We start from the raw sequence: 19,026 nt of genomic DNA, 5'->3' as shown, positions 1-19,026 counted from the left end.
CACTCATAATTCACTTTCTTATATGAAGTTGACTTATCAATTATTATATAGGTAAAAAGGTTATAAATATACAAAAAGATATACTAACAAAATCGGCAAATACGCAATTTGTGTGTTCTACAAATATAATTCTGTTTCAATAATACGTAAGTCGTACACATATTATCGTAAAGTAATTTAGTAAATTCGCGAAAAATGAGTTATAAGTTTAGATTTTATAAACAAATCTTTTTCCAATCATTACTATGTCCTAAAAAGTTACGAGTCATAGTTGTATTAATAGTCCGGTCTTATATTTAAGATCGTGTTAAGTTCATTTTCAGCTGCATTTTCATGCTGCATAGATCATTTGGTACCTTGGGATCCATTGGGTACAGAGTATCTGAACGTGAACTTCAGACGGTCTTAAATATAAGATCCAACTATGAATATAGCCCATTGAGTCAGATTTAAATTTCAAATATTTAATAATTTATAATATTAAATATTTTTTTAGCAACATGAGTCATAAAAAATGTGCAGTATTGCACTGTAATGGGACAGGTAAACGAATGTTTACCTTTCCAAAGCCTACCAAAAATAAAAATAAGTTTTTAAAATAGTTATTGGCATGCGGAGATGAAAAATTATTAAAAATAGCAGAGAAAAAAATAGCCAGCAGAACAATTTATGAGAACCATTTTGAGGAAAGATATAAATTTCCAAAGAAATTAAGCAATGATGCTGTTCCTACTTTATTATTACCAAGTATATTGAAAAATTATTAAAATGTACTAATAGAAATCAACTTCTTTTATAAACAAATGATAAATAAATTATATTATTATACCCAATAAAAAACTCTGTTATAGTGAATATAAAGCTATATATTTTCTTATAAATATTAAATTTGTTTACAGAACCAATTAATATTATACAACATGAAAGGATTGATGTTACAAATGCTTCCGAATTTATATCAAATGGTAAAAGTTAACTTATTAATCTGCACACATAGCACAAAATCTTCAAGAGATGTCTAAAGCTGGTATGGAATAATGCACAAATTAACAGATTTCCATATAGTGCCAAATAAAATAAAAAAAATGAAGGTTTCCTATTGCACTTAAGTTTTTAGTCGCTCTATGGCCTCAGTAATGACACTAATGAGTTCAACTAGATCTTTCAGTTCTTGTGGAACAAGATGCATGCCTCAGGAAGGAAAAGAAACTGCCGAATTGTTGCTATTTTTTAATAATTTATTTGACTGTCAATGGCAATATTAATATAAAAGATGGACAATATGAACAATGGGACGATGCTATTGCAATCTTTAATACAATAGAATTAAAAAAAAAAAGAAACCGTATGATCGAAAACTTCCTGATGTCCTAAAAAACTGGATACTATCAAGGAACATACTATCAAGGGATTTTAATTAATAGTTGATTATTGTAAAGAATTAGGTTTTATCGAAATACCTACCAAACTTTTTAATCAAGATGCTTTGGAAAATTTTTTCGGGCAATTAAGGCAATATGGTGGTAGAAACATCAACCCAAACTGTACTGCTTTCTTAGGCTATTATAAAAGTTTGTTAATAAATGCATTTATTCAGTCTTCTTCAATATATGGAAATTGTGCAACTGATAATATTTCTACATATTTGTTAAATTTTAAGCAACTTTTGCATTCATCTATATTTGAAAACAATGAAGTTACACCTATACTTAATATTAATATATCAATAGAAATACCCGTGCAATGTGAAATTATAACGATAAAACGACATTTAGTATGCATAATTTTCTAATTAAACAATTATTGTTACTATTCCATAAATGTGAAACATGCATAAAGAATTTAAATATGTTGCAAGAGAATATAATTTTTAAAAATAATATATAATATATAATAGCAATAGAAAATATAACTCGTTTATACTTATCACTAATATCGCATTACGTAAAATTTTCAACTTATATTAAAGAAAATATAATGCAAAGGATTGATTTTGAATTTATAAAATGTGGGTATGAAATGTCGATGAAAGCTACCCAGGTAGACTGACCTCAAATGACGTACTAATGACGTCTTAATGACGTTAGCTAACATCATTAAGACGTCATTAGTACGTCATTTGACGTCAGTCTGCTACCAGGGTAAGTTTATACATATGTATGTTGATCATATTATTAATCATTATTTTAGTGATGTTCGAAAAATTTTAAAAGGGTCATTAAATTTACCCAGTTATTCAGATCTTCTTTTTCAAATTGCAGATGATTATTTTAAGAAACACAAACGAAATATTCGCATAAATCACTTGTGCTTGTAAATAATGCTTATATTTACTGTTTGTGCATGTCTATAATGTTTGGATCTATTTTTACATATTAATGTACCCAATGAGCAAAATGAGTGCAAATTGAGCGCAAATTGGCAGCAAATTCGATCAAAACTTGATGCCAAAACCATATGCAACTGTGTCCTCTTTAGGATTGTATTTTGACGTCAAGGCTTGATGCGGGGCAACTTACAGTAAATTTGCAGCAAAAACAACGCAAGTTTTGCTGCGCATAACTTAGCACCAAATAGGCACCAAACACTGAGCAACATTTGCGCACAAGACACGAGAGCAAATTGGCAGCAAATCCGCAGCAAGCTTTGCACTCAATCAGCTGATTGAGATGGTGGCGACGTACGTTGGGTTTTAAATGGCTCCTAACCTATATATTGCTAAATTTTAATTGCAATTCTGCATTTAAAAAGGGAAAGGTGTATATAGAAATAAATATTTGACAAAACAGACTATGTAATTTATTATATAAATATATATACATATAAGATCACGATATTCGTAATTATCGTTATTTACATGTAAACGAAAGGTGAGAAATGAAATATATGCGGACATATTGACTTGTGTATTCTATATAATTTCTATATAAATATTTTACAACTATAGGTACTATTCTGAATTTTGAAATTTTGACTACAAATTCATAATCAGCAATTCTAAAAACCTTATGTAAGACGTGAATTAGACGCAGATTATTTCTAAAAAAAAGTCAGACACGAAAGGGTTAAGTCACATTGCATAAGTTTTTATGTTATGATGTTATGTTTTTATGTTATGTTATGACTACGAAAGAAATATTAGTATACAAAACTATTCAGAATTCTTATTTTTACTTTTCACTACATGAAACGAGCTAACACGCGTACGGTAATCGCTACATACTACAAGAATTTACGAGAAAAGATTACAAAAAAAGTATCAAAACTTGTGACCAATTTTTCACGCGTCAAGAGAATACTTAGAAGGAAAGATCTCTTTCCCATTTCTTCGCGAGAAATTCACGACATCGCGTTCTAAATTAACGTTCGCTCAAATATTTTCAGCTAAGAGTCCCGTCTTTTCGGGACTGACGGTGATACGGTCCGCCGGCGGAGATGCTGCGCAAACAGTGCGACGCCTAGCGATTTGAAACCCGCATACGCCAAAAACTATTCCCATTGGGCGACCCAACCAGATACACGCAAATCGTCTTCCACAGTTTCGATAAGGACGGTGACGATTTCGTCAGCTTCAGCGATCTTCGTCTTTTACAGCATCGATCGTGAACGGCATGGTCGATCAGCTCTCTTGGATATTTGGATGAGCAGTAATCGCTGTTAGTAACGGACTGTCTGATTCCAGGTTCATTTTCGAGAGCAACCTGAAAGATTTTTATTTCGTGTCAGTTAAGAAGTTCGGTTTGATTTTCTGTAACTTCTTCGGGCACAGACTGACCACTTTGTATTTTACCTTTTTCTTGCTGTTTAATGATGGCTGTGCAGAGAAAATTTATATATATAATCATTTTTCCTCGGAATAATATTCAAAGTTAAAAAGTGACATTTAAAAATGTTAATATTAGTCGCAATAGAAATTTTACTTGATTATTGGATATTTATTAAATATTTGATCACTGATACTTATTGAAGTCAATAATCTCGAAGGTTATAACATGTGAAATACTCTCTGGACCTACTTTTCATTAGATTCTACGATTTTGATGGAGACGGTTGCATCACGAAGCGAGAAATGTTGGTCATAATATCCGCGATTTATGAGATGGTGCAGGACGCGCAGACCATCCAGCCCGCAGTTAACATCCAAGTGGACAAGTTCTTCAAGGAGATGGATACAGACACAGACGGAATAGTCACCAGGGAGGAATTCATAAGCGGTTGTAAAAATGTACGAGCAATTAATTTCCATAGCGTCTCGCGATGCGACATCGTTATTTTAGTGATAATGAATAGTAGAAACGTGTATACATTTTGAAATTTAATAAATATTTTATCTTCTTACAGGATACCATTATATACAACCAGTTGAGTTTATTTAATAAGATTTGGTGACCGAATGAAAACATCCTTCAGAGATTAACGAGCAATTTATCCACACACGCGTAAAGCCATTAAAATACTTGTAAAAACTCACCCGATTTCTCTTCTTAAATAGTACATACATTCTCTATGTCATTTATCGTGAGAGTTCCTGCGCAATATGTTACAATCGCAATATCACCGTAAATGATCAGTCCATTTCATTAATATCACATACAAAGCGTTTTCAGAACAGTCTCTTTTGTGAAATGTAAAACACGCAGGCGAGGAAGAACGCGAAGGCCAATGCAAGTAATACTTCATCAGTGACTTCGCATTTACCATATTTTCCTAAGACCTTTCCCGATTGCACTATCACTTGCTCTTGATGCTCCAGCTCGTTTCTCGTGTTATCAACCTTATCAGAGGATGTTACTGAAACAACAGCAAAATCGGTAGAATCGTAATAATTATTCTTAAACAGACAATATATAGTGAGACGATAATAATAAATAATAATTTATCTAACAAAGAGAGAAATTACATGGTGCAGAAGTAATCCTTGCGGCGGTAACGCTTTTTTTCAGGTGATTCTCAAGATTTGAAGGTCACCTTTGTTTTTTTTAATGGAATGCTGTTTCTGAGTTTATTTTTTGATAAGTTATTAAAAGAAATACAATCACCTATAATAAAGAATGATGCAAAATCAGTTATGATACAAAAAAACATTTTAATAAATTTTATTACATTTTTAATTAAAACATTTTATTTAAAAAATAACTTAGGAAAAAATGATAAAGGATTTAGATTTTTAAAGCTTAGTTTACTTAGAAAATAAAACTTTACTACTATAAGACAATTGTTTCAGTACCATGTATTTTCTGTTAAATATTTTTCTATTCTCACATCTCATATGTTCAAGATATTCAAGATAGGATAATAGCTGCTTCATTCTGCATGATAGATATCTAATAAATTCAATATTTTTATGAAATAATTCAAAAATATAGTACGTACACAATATGTCCAATATATCAGCACTTCTCTGAGTTGTCTCAGCTAGATACCTTACGATGCTGAATAATTTGTCTGTGATTTGGCTAGAAGAATCTATCAAACTTTATTTGTCTCGTCGTTTACGAAGAGCATTTTGCCACTCCTCTGGCAAGGAGAGCAGATCCTCCCTAGCTAATTTATCTATTTCTATGACACAAGTGCTAACGACATTAGCCTTGCGAAAGACCACCAAGAACATATTTAATTGCTCCTTATAGCTCTCAACGATGGACAACAACTCAGTCTTCTTCTTCTCATTTGGTTCGGTTTCAGCAACAGACACTAATCGCTCTATGGAGGATTCTAACACCGCAATTTTGGTCCTACCTTCGGTATTGAATTCGTCTAATGCTTTCAACAGCCCAGTGCATTGTTATATGTCCTTAACAGAAAATACATGGTGATTTGTTATTTGGCTTATCAGAATATAATTCCTAACATATTATTTATTATTGTAAATATGATCCTACTATTTATTATTGTAAAACATGATGTTAATTTTCTCTTCTTCTTTCCTTCTTCTTTTTCCAGAATTGATGTTAATCTAAAGTTGAGATTGAGGTTATATCTCATAGTTTATGAGATAGAATCACACATATATATACATATATTTACTTGTATTAAAGCGTTCACTTGAAGATGATCCTTCACAATATCCTGACGTATCAGTTCTACCATGTAATTCTCGAAATCCATTTATGTGTAAATTATTTACTCCTACGTGTCACTCCTCTCTGCATACTACAACTGACACTGACAACAAAACTCTGGGGCTCAATTATTTGGTCTGTTCTTTTCAGCTGCACTGCGGTCACTGCGGAACTAGTGCAATAAGTTAGAATGAGACAACTATATTTTTTCTCACTTTAACTTATTGCACCAGTTCAATAATGCAGCTAAAAAGAACAGACCACTTGAAAGCGTATGAGATATGTCGCATGCGAGAATTGTCGCATGACATCTGGGACTCGATTTCTGACGGCGTGCGAATGAGATGCGCATACGAAAATCTATATTATATGTGCCCAGTGTTGTGCCCATGCCTTTGGGGAACGTGTTGTTCCTACGCTCTTGGAAGAAGACTGTGAAGAAGGCATATAGAGAGTGTTTGACAGCTGTTATCGTTGTCAAGGAGTTTGTTTACTAACAACTGGAATAATAAAAGAGTCGCTCTAGTCCTGTCACGACGTAAAGCGGATTCGTGCGATTATTTTGAGATTGATTAAGATCCGTTTTTCTTGGCTGTAAATAAAGCTTTTCTCGTTTAGTTTATCCCGAGTTATTTCTTTCACGCGCGGGCACAACAATATATAACGTAAACTGTACATTTTCGCATACGCATCTCACTCGCACACCGTCGGGAATCGAGCCCCTGTAACAATTGTCGCATGCGACTCGACAGCGGTGTTGTCGCTACTGTCAGGAGACTCTTAACCAATAGAGAAAAAGCAATAACAAAAGCGGGAATTTTTCTCCACATGACGATTAATAGAGATGGATACAAAAAGCAGATATAATATTGATAGATATGGAATCAAGTAACTTACTTCCACAGATGCATCTAATGCTGAAGATCTTTTTGGATGATGGTATTGCTCTACGATATCAATAATATTGTCAGCCTGTCTTCTAGTTAAATGAAATAATTTTATGAATTGGTTTTCTGGAAGTTCAAATAGATCTTCTCGGGTTCGGAAATGTTTCCCATTTCTTTGTACATGTCTTTCTGCTTCAGCAAGCATATCAGCACCAATAATATTTACCATATTGGCCATGTTAACCAACTTCTGTAACAAAATTATTTAAGAGTATACGCTCGAACAATGTATATAACTAATGTGGGATGTTTCCAAAACTTACCTTATTCAAAATGCAATAACATAGGCAACAATATAAGCTATGTTCTGATATTCACTGTCAATACTGAAAATATTTAGTTTGTGTCACGTAAACTATAAATTTTCAGCGCTGGCAGTAAAGTTGGGTAGATCCAAACTTTTGAAGTTAAGAATTAAAGCTTAAGGCCGATTTCTTTCAGCCAATAAGAAAAGTTATTTAGGCATATGTACACGTTTTCACGCACGTTTCGATTTGGTTTGGCAAAATGTCCGACAACGAAGAATATGTTGCTGACATTGACGACGAAGTTTTAATAACAATTGTACAAGCAAATTCCTGTTTGTATGCAAAAGATAATAAATATTATAAAAATCACAACATAAAGGAAATAAAATGGGAAGCGATTGGTAAAGCTTAGACCAAATAACTAAAAGCTTATTACACCTATTGTAGACCCAGCCTAATGAAAACATAATAAGCACAAAATAAATTAAGCAAGAAAGAGATATGTATTGGTATAGTATAAGGAAATATTAAATATATGCTTGTACCTTCCATCATTTTTGCCAAGAGTTTCATTGTATTTAATACCAGTCCACCAGTCATCTTTAAATTCAGTTTTACCTATAGTTATAAAATGTTTATATAGAATCAGGATACATGATTCAAACAAAGATGAATTTTATTGGTATAAGATTATTTTATAAATAATAATTTTCTGCTGACCAACATATAAAACTGTAGGTCTTCGTTTTCGTTGATTTGGAACAGATACCTCACAGCGATCTCCAATTTTACATAGACTGACTAAACGTTTTTTTGCCTTCTCCTCACGTTTTTTCTCTTCTTTTTCTTTTTTTCTTCGTTTCTACTCTTTTTTTCATATCTTCTTCATTATATTTTCCTACTTTGTTCTTCTCAAGAAATGTTTTGACAGTATCTACAATATAAAACATAATTATAGATATTTACCTTTTCACCCAAGTGTGGAAATGGTACGTGAGATATCCTTTTAAAATACCACTTCTACTTTGTAGTCTTCAGAAAGAGATGGACGAGATGAATCATCAGTTGCAACGAATTCACAAATTAATGTCCCACCGCATATATTTCATTTCTCACCTTTCGTTTACATGTAAGTAGCGATAATGACGAATATCGTGATCTTACATGTATATATGTTTGTATAATAAATTATACAGTCTGTTTTGTCAAATATTTATTTCTATATACACCTTTCCCTTTTTAAATGCAAAATTGCAATTAAAATTTATCAATATACAGGTTAGGAACCATTTAAAATCCAACACACGTCGCAACCATCTCGATCAGCTGATTGAGTGCAAGGCTTGCTGCGGATTTGCTGCCAATTTGCTCTCGTGTCTTGTGCGCAAGTGTTGCTCAGTGTTTGGTACCTATTTGGTGCTAAGTTATGCGCTGCAAAACTTGCGCAGTTTTTGCTGCAAATTTATTGCAAGTTGTTCCGCACCAAGCCTTGTTGCACATTTGGTGGCAGTTTGCCAGCAGAATTTGATAACATAAAGTTTGTTGCAAATTTATTGCCTATTTGCCATCAACACTTGATGTCAACTCTTGCGCGGAATTTGTTCGCTCAGGTTTGGCTATCTGGGTATATGTCCATATTTTAAACTGCTTTTAGTTGTTAAAAACGTCTTAGAAAATGGTTTATATAATATGTCTTCTAATTCGATATAAGTTACTTTTAGAGACGCTTTTAACAAATTTAGTAATAAAATAAAGAGTTTAGAATATGGACATAATCTATATAAATAACATAGTCTAAAGAAAACTGTCGCTCGAGACGACACCATTAAATTTAGTTCGCCCCCGTGTCTATCGGCGGCGCTCATTCTAATGTCACAGTCTATAACATGACAGTTTGCCTGCTCTGGTTACACGACATTTTACCAGGGGGTTCAAACTCCCCGTATGTTTTGGTTCCGGAAGTTCAGTTCAGTGGTCGGTGCTCCAGGCGGCAGCACAGTCGATCCCTCTCTTTTCCTCTCTTTTCTCCTTGCACATAAGTTGATTTTGACTTGTTTTGCCTTGACAGTTTATCACCGTTTATGGTTAAACAATTCATAGTGCAGCATAGTGCAATTAACGCTAAACGCAAATTTTTTAGTGCTATTTGTGTTTATGTAGTGAATATTTTGTAATATATTATAACGTGTTTTTTTTTAGTTGTATAGTAAATTATAGTGTTTAAATGTATAAGTGATTTATAGTGTTTAAGTGTTTAATTGATAGTGTTTCAGTGATTTATAGTGTTTAATTATTATTAGTGAATAATACTGATTTCATTGCATATATATACTTATTACAATATTTTATATATCCTTATTATATAAGATATTATATTATATATTATTAGTTTATATATTATTTATTATATATATTATATATTACATATATTATATATATTATATATTACATATTATAATATATATTACATTTCAATTTATTATATAATTTATTACAGTTATTAGTTATAGTTATAATACAGTTAAAATTTTAGCTACATTTATAGAAACATGGTGCATAAATGTTGTGTACCCAATTGCACATCAAATAAAAATATTCCAAGGCACCAATTTCCAAAAGATGTGCAACGAACAGAAATATGGCTTGCAGCAATAAAAAGAACAGACCTGATTGGTAAGTGTACATATATATTTCTATATGCTTGTTTATTTTGTTCCTTCTGCCTCTCTCTCTCTCTCTCTCTCTCTCCCCCTCTCTCCCTCTCTCCCTCTCTCCCTCTTTCCCTCTCTCCCTCTCTCTCTCTCTCTCTCTCTCTCTCTCTCTCTCTCTCTCTCTCTCTCTCTCTCTCTCTCTCTCTCTCTCTCTCCTTTTCTATATATATATATGTATATATATACAAGGACAGTCTGAAAAGTTCTCGGCCTAACAATTAAAGAAAATTTTTTTTGCCGTAAAATATTTTATTTTTAAATATAATCTCCTGAAACTTCAATACATTTATTCCAACGTTTTTCCAATAATTCAATACCATCATTAAAGTGTGAATCCGGAAGGTCCTTTTTGCTCTGGTGTACAGTGGTGGATCCAAGTTTCAACGACAGTTATGAAACAATGTTTAATATCCATTTTATTTTGCTTAAAATGATGCAAATACGCTTGATAAATACACATTTGAATGCATTTATGGCCAATTGTTAGCAAATGCGGCACCTATCTTGCACGAAGCTTTTTCAACTGGTGCTGCTTCGAATGCTTTGACAAATCGAATAAAATTTTACATGGGTTTATATCAGGGATGCCATTTTCCAATACAATTATAGTTTGACAGTTTCTAATGCCATGTATATGTCAGGTCGAGAACTTTTCAGACTATGCTTACGTATATACCCTGTAGCATTCAAGATCATTATGTCACAATGAAGTCACATTATAATGACGTGTGAATGTTCGCATAATCACAGGCATGATATCACTGTGACATCACTGTTATTCACTGTGGGAATTTCACCTTATAGTAATGTCACTGACATCATGTCTGTGATAATGCGGACATTCACATGTCATTATAATGTTAATATGACTTCATTGTAACATAAATGCTTGTGACATAATGACCTTAAATGCTACATGGGTATATTTTATTAATTTTAAAATTTATTTGATATATGTTTGTGCATTTATATATATATATATATATATATATATATATATGTAAATAAATGCATATGTTTTAAATATAGTCTCTGTTTTATGTGTTACAGGTGTACAAAGGGAAAGATTAGATAAGTTAAGAATTTGCACTATTCATTTTTCAGATGATAGTATTTATAATTATACTCAAAGACGAATTTTAAAAAGTAACGCTATTCCATCCTTATATTTACCGAGTGAAATAAATGACGATAGTGAAGAACCTAGAATTATAATGAATACAAGTTTTATTCCAAATGTAGAATGTAATGTTCCAACAAAAAATGATACTAATGTAACTTATTGTAATTTCATTGATAATAATTTAACTGAAAATAATGTAATTGATAGTAATTTAATTGATCGTAATTTAATTGATAATAATTTAAATAACATAGATAATAATAGTGCAAAATCTAACTTATTAGTCGATTCCTCAAGTACGTCAATCAAAGTTTCAGACAACCTTCGATCATCCCAAAGTATAAGAAAAAATATTAAAAACTTGAAAGTACTCTTGCGCAAGAAGAAAGTCATTATTGAATCACAGAAAAGGAAGATTAAGGAATTACGCAATAGAAATATGTGGGATGATCTGACCGATGCAACTGACATACAGAAGACTTTCTTCGAAATAATAAGAAAAAATTTAAAGAGAAAACCAGAGGTTTGAGTTTAGATTTTTATATTATTTTTTTATTCTTATAAATATATATGTATATATATATATAAATATATATATATTTTTTTTATAAGTATATATTTTATTAAATATCTATATTTTGTAATATATATATATTTTTATTTTGTACTAAATTTTTGTACTAAATTCTGAAAAAAAAATGTATAATTTAAAGAATCTATAAAATCTTTTCGTATTGAATGAGTGCTCATTAAAGCTTTATTTGGAAATTGAGCACAAACTTTTACATTTATCCAATATTTCCATGACAAATATTACATGATATTCTGTTCTACATGATATTGAAATTATTTTACTTAATGATTAATTATTTTGTTTTAAAAAATTACATAAATGAAACTGACATTGAAAACAATTATTGGTTAAAATAAATTTATAATTTAGTAAATAAATTCTGTAAACAGAAATATAGATGTACACATAAAATTTATTTAAAAATCAAAATAAATATTTAAACTATATAGTTTATACATTTCAGATATGTTTAAAAAAATACATTTTTTAATTATGAACATGTTGAAAAAGTAATATAAGTAATATTAAAATATAGTAAAATTAGTTATATATTAACAATAATATTTCTATATTATTTTATAAATGTTGGTATATAATTGCACATAGCAAGAAATTAATTAATAATTATGTAAATAGATATATAATAAGAAATAGAAGAATTATATTTGGAAGAAGAGACAATTAACAATAATTGTCTTGTAAGAAATTAATATATTTAATATATATATAATATATATATAAATATATTGAAGAAGAAATTTATATATTTCAGTAATTAATGTATTGAATATTATCTTAGATAGCAGTTATGATTTTATAAGAGAGTTTAGTAATAGAATTGTTCAAGAGTATTATAAGCAAATAATTAGAAAAATTTTTGTTTGAGACTTTTTAAGATCCCTATATACAGGTATTAGGAGCAGTACTGTCTGACAGTATATCTTCAAAGAGAGAAGATAATGATGTAAAGAAAAAAAGAAAGACAGCAGATAGTTGTATACTCACTCAACATATAAACAGAAATGACACTGTGGTATGCGTAAGTGCATGCATTTTTTTTTGTGTTTGGTTCTGGCTTGAGGAAGACATTTTATTTCTATGCCTGCTCTCTATATATACATATCTCATTCTTTGGCTTTGATAAAAAATAATTTTTCAAATTTGCTTTTGAAACTATCATATCGATTACTGAATACAAAAAGGAAAATTAATAACATTAATTGCCTGTGTGTTATATTATTATTTCTTGTGGATTTTGATAAAGAGTTTACAATTTAAATACTATTTGGAATAAAAGTGTATATCTCCTTATTTGAATAAAGATACAAAACACTTATCTATAATATTTGAAAGAATATTATATGAGTGTGATAATTGTGACAATGATGTGCATCATATGTGTGAGGATTGGGACAATAATATGCATTATATGTGTATATATGTGTGCATAAGGAGCGGAGATAGGTCGGTGAACAAGTGCTGACTTAGTAATGCTAAGACAGTCATGATACCGACTTCAAATATCATCGCTTCATCGCGATAGTTCCGAGTCCGTTTTACCAAAAAGTTGTAGGTCTAAATAAAGATCAGAATAAGAATCAAGGATAAAGCAATCTGTAAAGTCTGAGAGAATGTACCGATTAATTTATACATATCGATACATATCGATTTAACATATGACCGATGTATATATATATATCTTCTTTGCTACTGTCTCTCTCTCTCTCTCTCTATATATATATATAAACAAATAAATGCATATATACAAAGAAACATTAATGTATGTATATTAATGCTTATGTGTGTGTGTTTCATAACTACTAATATCTACTTTATATAATACAAAATATTTACATTGTTTGGTTTTTTGCATATGTATGTACAAGCAGAAAAATTTTTGGGAATTAATAATTTTTAATATTTTACAAGGTCAATGCTACAATGCAAAAGAAAAAGCATTTGCTTTAACAATGTACAAGACAATGGGGAAGCGTGCTTACTTATCTTTACGATCAATTTTTAAAGAAATACCGAGTATTCAAACTTTACAATCGGTTTTGCACAGAATACCTTTGTTCCCAGGATTGAACCCTTTCATTCTGAGACATTTGAAAAGCATAGCTTTAAACATGTCAATGAAGGAGAAAGTGTGTATCCTTATTTGGGACGAGGTATCAATACAACCTAAATTTACTTATGATATTCGAAAGGATATCATATGTGGATTTGAGGATTGGGGCAATAACCGAACGCAAAAAATCGTGGATCATGTTTTAGTTTTTATGTTAAAAGGAATAAATTCATCTTGGAAAATACCAATATCTTTTAATTTTTGTAATAAAGTAACTAATACCGCACAATTAATTCGATGCATTAGGGAACATATTCAAAAAATAAAAAAAACAGGCTTCCACATTGTTGCAAATGTATGTGATCAAGGAACTAACAATGTCGCAGCAATAAATGAATTATTACGGCGTACTATTGTACCCACTGTGGGTGTATGGCGAACTACGACTTATTATAAAAGGCAGTGCAATGCTATCTATCACGAATCAAAAAAATTGTTTCAATAAAAATTTCACGTACAATCTAATTCTGCAATGAAAAATGTGGGTCCCCATTTGAGATTTGAACGTTACCACCCACTCTACCTCGAGAGGATGGGAGGGGAATAACTTTTATTATGTTCTTTAAGAATATTGAACAGGTATTTTTTATTTCTCAATCCAATGATCATTTCTGGAGAATTGCAGAAAATATAATTTTTTGCGATTACAGCGCCATCTATCACGAATAAAAAAAAAGTTTCGGACAAAATTTACGTATTTTGTGGCGTAGAATCCGTATCTGCAATAAAAAATGGGGGTTTCCATTTAAGATTTCAAAGTTGCCCCCAACCCCCACCCCCAGGGGGTGGGGTGGGAGGTCAAGTTTGGTATCATTGGATGTCCCCCTTCGAGACTAACAACTTTCATTGACCACTTTTTTTTATCCAATGCATAGTTCTCGAGATATTTCAATGTCTTCAGATAAATCGTGCACCCTGTATATATATATAATATATATATTATAAATTATAATTATATTATATATTATAAATTATATTACAAATTATAAATAGCAGATTGTCTTCATCATTTTTTTCATCGTTTCTTACTAATCGTTTCTTTAAAACTCTTTCTTTTATGATTTTTATTTTAAATTTCTGTGATGCGGTGAAGAAGTCTGTAATATTTTTCAACTTTTTCGAAATCAAATATTGCGCTTCATTATGATTTTGTTTTTCCCGATTGTCACTTTTTCCGATTATCTTTTTGCACTCTTACAGTGGTATTGTGGTGAATGCCATTGTTTATTGTACTGTTATTATCTTATATTATATTTCGAGATGATAGAAAAAAAGAAGTGCAATACTGAGTGCAATAAAAGAACACAACATCCAAAATTAGAATACGAGGGATATTATTTCCATTATAAAAAATCCTATAGGGATACAATGTAAGCAGATTTCTTAAACAGAATAAAATTATTTCATTAAATTATTATGCCATAAAAAATCTGATTTATGAATAGAAAAACAGCTTATAATTTAATAATTGTTTAATCGTATATATTATCTTCTTTTGAATCACAGTTATTAATTTTTGAGAATCTATCTAAATTTTTATTTAATTCATTATATAGTTTTGTAAAAATTATTCAGAAGATAATTTTTTATTAATTTACGTAATCAGCACAGAAGCGTATCAGTATTTGATGTATTGATGTATTTACTTATGAATAATTTGATGTATTTACGTATTAGATTTATTTCATATATTTGATGTATTTAATTATGAATGATTTTTTCATAGATATTATAAATGTAGTTTTCGTAAAAATAAAGTGCAATGTAAAGCAAAATTAAAAATTGTAAGTGATAATTATATTGTTAGTGGAAAACATGAGCATGAAAAACCTATATTTCAATTATGTGAGATTAGTAAAGAAATTGAAGCATCATGTGCATTCGAATCATGTAGATTAATAAAGAAAAGAATTATTTCGAAGTGAGTATAAAACAATAAAATAGAAAACAACAAATAAATGTTATTAATGAAGATGAGTACCTATTATTTATAATTGTAATTTTTATATTTGTAATTGTAATTGTAATTTGTTTATTTATATCTAGATACGACCATTTATTAGACAAAAATTGGTAATTTAGAAAAATCAATTGAAAGACATAAAAAAAATGTATTCGAAATATTTCAAAAAATTTAAATGATTTAACATATTGTTTAAATAAAGAAAATTGGAAAGAATTATTAAAAATAGAAACAACTGATTCTTTTATTGCTGATTTTGTAATGAAAGGAAAAAATACCAAAGCGATTATTTTCATTGATAAGGTTTTAGTGCAGTCAGTTATGTCAATAATTAATGACAAACTAACCATTTTTGTGGATGGAACATTTAAGACAGTTCCTCAAATTCAAGAAAATAATTGTCAATTGTGGACAATTATAATTAGATATGATAATAAGGTAAGCAAACAATTAATTTATTTCTTCATTTAATAATTAGTTGATTTTCCTGCAAAATCATTCTATGTAAATAAATGAGTAAATTAAATTGTTCTTAAATTTCAGACATTTCCAATTGTTTACACTATAATGGAAGGACGCACTTTTGATGATTATTTAAATGTTTTACAGAAAGTCATCCACGTAATTAAATTAGCACCAGAAATTATAATATCAGATTTTGAAAAAGCCGAGCGAAAGGCATTACAAACGATTTTTCCCAGAGCTAAAGTCATTGGCTGCTTCTTTCATTATAGTCAGGTAATAAAAGATAACTATGTACAAAACAATAAACATGAAATACATGTCAATTTTCCTTATACCACTTTCTTATTACAGGCCTTAATACATAATGCTAAGAAGCACAACATCCTAAAAGGCGACAAAAAGGAATCAGGTTGGGGCGCATTAAAACTATTGATATCTTTGGCTTTTTTGCCGGAAGATTTAATAGAAGGAGCCTTCGAAATTATTTATAAAATAATATTTAATGATTGCAAATATCTTCGATCATTTTTTCATTATTATAGAGAGACATGGTTAAATAGCTTCAAACCTCGTTCATTTTGTGTTTTTCAACAGTTACACAGAACGAACAATATTTCTGACAGGCACAACCGAGAATTACGAGAAAGCCTAAAGCAACATTCATAAATAGTTGAATTTTTAGGTATATTGTAAATGCTCTATTGTAAACACTGTTTTTTCATTATTTTTACTGTTCTTATAATTTAATATTATTTATAGCTAATCTAATTGAACACCAAAAAGACATTCGAAGTAAACTGAAACATCCAAACTTCTGGGCGAGATCAGAGCATTATATATTAAAACAGAGGGAAAATGAAATTCAAACAATTTGGTATAAAATCCAAGATACTAAAAATTTAGATATTTTATTAATATTATATTCATTATCTGAATTAGTTAGAAAAAAAGAGATTATTTAATAAATACTTTAATAATATACTTCTTATTCTTCTTTTAATTTTCCTTATTGTTCCTCTGGCTATTGACATTTTACAAGCACTCCTGGTTAGCTGGGAAGCTGGAACAAAAAAATTAATCAAAGAAAAGAATCGGTCCAACAACATCTACAATTACAGATAGCACATACATACATAATCTTTTCTTTCATGAAAATATTTGCTACTTATCTGATATATATTTGTCTATTTTCCATTTACTTCTTTCATTATTAATGCTCCTTTCATCTTGTATAGGCTTCATTCCGTTATTGACGATGACAGAAATGCGAAGAACGATGCCACAACTATAAGTAATATTTATCAAGATACATTAAAACATTGAAGAACTCAAACTGTTTAATTGCATATAATAATTAATCCACTTATACATATAATATCATTGTTTTTCATTTCGTTCATATTAATAAATTTTACGTTTTTTCTTATTTGTAATATTTTTACTTAATTTTATTTTAAATAAATGTAATATATATATATATACGTATATAAAAGTAAAATTTTCAATTACGTATTGTTTATTTTAGGCTGACATAGAATATTTATTTCATATCGAACAATACTTCATTTCATATTTCCATGTACTTCACCCTTATAAAAAGGATTTTCAATTCGGCGCAGCCAATGCGACGTAAACTTTGCAAGAAAGAGTCGGTGTCTTATCGCAATAGTTCTTCATCATTTTTAAAGACGTTTTTTTGTTACTCCTATTTATTTTCATATAAATATTCACTGTACGAAAGCGTTTCCAATTCCGTACTTCCAGTGCGACATAAACTTCGCAGAAAGAAGTCAGTGTTCTATTCGCAATAGTTTCCCATCCTTTTTCTCGGATGACATGAATTACTTCGCTTTATTTTAGCAGGAATATTCATTGTACGAAAGCGTTTTCAATTCCGTGCGGCCAGTGCGACGTAAACCTGGCAGAAAGAAGTCGATGTTCTATTCGCAATAATTCCCCATCGTTTTTTAGGTCGATTTATATTACTCCGCTTTATTTTGGCAGGAATATTCATTGTATGACAAGATTTTTAATTCGGTGCATCCACTGCAATGTAATCTTTACACAATTGCCAGAAATTTTGTTTATATATTGCAATATATATTTATATGTATAAACTTAGGATACATTCGGAGTATTCGTTATCACATTTGTGGGAAAATTGCAGCGCTGGCTATGAGGACAGTCGTGAATTATTTTTCTGCTCTGCATTATCATATTTATCGGAAGACCTAACCGCATATATTAAAAATTTTTCTGCAAAGTTTTCGTATCGTTTTAGGTTTCCTACCTAAATTTTGAGTTGTTAGAAATGATTTGTAAATTTTTCCTCATTGGAACATCCAGAGTTTCAGTACATACAAGCTGCAAAACTTTTGTAGTAGATAAATATTAACTATCTATTCTAACTAACTATGCTAACTATCAATTCGATATTTTAATTTAAAAATTTTTTATCGCTTTCGTCGCATATTGAGTGATGCTCCAATTAATTTTTGTACATACTTTCATCGTGTAAAAGTATATTTAATTCTGAAGCATTTAAGACGATGTAAACTTTGCAGAAAAAATATCAAATTTTGACAGTTCCCTGTCGATAAAGTTTTCGCGTTCACCATCCCCTTAAATTATAAAGCTTGTTTAGATTTAAATGAATGAGATTATTCAATATGATCTTTTAATAATTTTAAATTTAATTATAAATTGTTTATTGTTAATAATATTAATATTAAGTGTACAACTTTGCTCCCGCCGTTTTTTTCCGAAATTCGAGGTTTTATTGTAAAAAACTGGTTATACATT

The 19,026-nt window shown here is 30.0% G+C and overlaps 3 protein-coding genes, 1 long non-coding RNA gene and 1 pseudogene across 6 annotated transcripts; 4 read left to right on the top strand and 1 right to left on the bottom strand.

Annotated features, from left to right (window-relative positions):
• On the top strand, positions 1-3,546 carry LOC109504633 (uncharacterized). Its single transcript, XR_003113343.1, has 4 exons — positions 1-146; positions 497-747; positions 900-2,870; positions 3,385-3,546. It is a non-coding gene; the product is annotated as an uncharacterized LOC109504633 (long non-coding RNA).
• Positions 3,547-3,993: 447 nt separating this feature from the next.
• On the top strand, positions 3,994-4,686 carry LOC112589177 (neurocalcin-delta B-like). Its single transcript, XM_025301416.1, has 2 exons — positions 3,994-4,225; positions 4,342-4,686. Exons 1-2 carry the CDS (start codon positions 4,070-4,072, stop codon positions 4,387-4,389), a joined length of 204 nt encoding a protein of 67 aa, XP_025157201.1. The 5' UTR covers positions 3,994-4,069; the 3' UTR covers positions 4,390-4,686.
• Positions 4,410-8,901, bottom strand: LOC112589176 (uncharacterized; annotated as a pseudogene).
• Positions 8,902-9,766: 865 nt separating this feature from the next.
• Positions 9,767-11,511, top strand: LOC112589175 (THAP domain-containing protein 1-like). Its single transcript, XM_025301415.1, has 3 exons — positions 9,767-9,930; positions 11,019-11,387; positions 11,498-11,511. Exons 1-3 carry the CDS (start codon positions 9,807-9,809, stop codon positions 11,509-11,511), a joined length of 507 nt encoding a protein of 168 aa, XP_025157200.1. The 5' UTR covers positions 9,767-9,806.
• LOC109504119 (uncharacterized) lies at positions 11,340-17,113 on the top strand. Of its 3 annotated transcripts, none has more exons than XM_025301425.1 (5): positions 11,340-11,614; positions 12,576-12,698; positions 16,369-16,497; positions 16,576-16,906; positions 16,984-17,113. In XM_025301425.1, the coding sequence occupies exons 1-4, from the start codon at positions 11,531-11,533 to the stop codon at positions 16,888-16,890; spliced, it is 651 nt and encodes a 216-aa protein (XP_025157210.1). In that variant the 5' UTR covers positions 11,340-11,530; the 3' UTR covers positions 16,891-16,906; positions 16,984-17,113. The 3 variants fall into 3 exon arrangements, 2 of the variants coding, with proteins under 2 accessions (XP_025157210.1, XP_025157209.1); XR_003113347.1 differs by lacking the exons at positions 11,340-11,614; positions 12,576-12,698 and adding an exon at positions 15,994-16,197 and having other exon boundaries at positions 16,303-16,497; positions 16,576-16,633; positions 16,819-16,906; XM_025301424.1 differs by lacking the exons at positions 11,340-11,614; positions 12,576-12,698 and adding an exon at positions 15,994-16,197 and having other exon boundaries at positions 16,303-16,497.
• The last annotated feature ends 1,913 nt before the right edge of the window (positions 17,114-19,026 follow it).

Source organism: Harpegnathos saltator, unplaced genomic scaffold (genome assembly GCF_003227715.2).
Source record: "Harpegnathos saltator strain DR-91 unplaced genomic scaffold, Hsal_v8.6 scaffold417, whole genome shotgun sequence".
NCBI lineage: Eukaryota > Metazoa > Arthropoda > Insecta > Hymenoptera > Formicidae > Harpegnathos > Harpegnathos saltator.
Note: the sequence above shows the minus strand (reverse complement) of the source record. Positions and strands in the feature narration are given on the sequence as shown.

Excerpts from the sequence above, each read along its gene's own strand:
- LOC112589175 (XM_025301415.1), top strand. The coding sequence starts at position 9,807 with ATGGTGCATAAATGTTGTGTACCCAATTGCACATCAAATAAAAATATT. Across the intron at positions 9,931-11,018 it reads AAAAAGAACAGACCTGATTG|GTGTACAAAGGGAAAGATTA; the intron begins GTAAGTGTACAT and ends TATGTGTTACAG.
- LOC109504119 (XM_025301424.1), top strand. The coding sequence starts at position 16,021 with ATGAAAGGAAAAAATACCAAAGCGATTATTTTCATTGATAAGGTTTTA. Across the intron at positions 16,198-16,302 it reads TAATTAGATATGATAATAAG|ACATTTCCAATTGTTTACAC; the intron begins GTAAGCAAACAA and ends CTTAAATTTCAG. Across the intron at positions 16,498-16,575 it reads GCTTCTTTCATTATAGTCAG|GCCTTAATACATAATGCTAA; the intron begins GTAATAAAAGAT and ends TTCTTATTACAG.
- LOC112589177 (XM_025301416.1), top strand. The coding sequence starts at position 4,070 with ATGTTGGTCATAATATCCGCGATTTATGAGATGGTGCAGGACGCGCAG. Across the intron at positions 4,226-4,341 it reads TCATAAGCGGTTGTAAAAAT|GATACCATTATATACAACCA; the intron begins GTACGAGCAATT and ends ATCTTCTTACAG.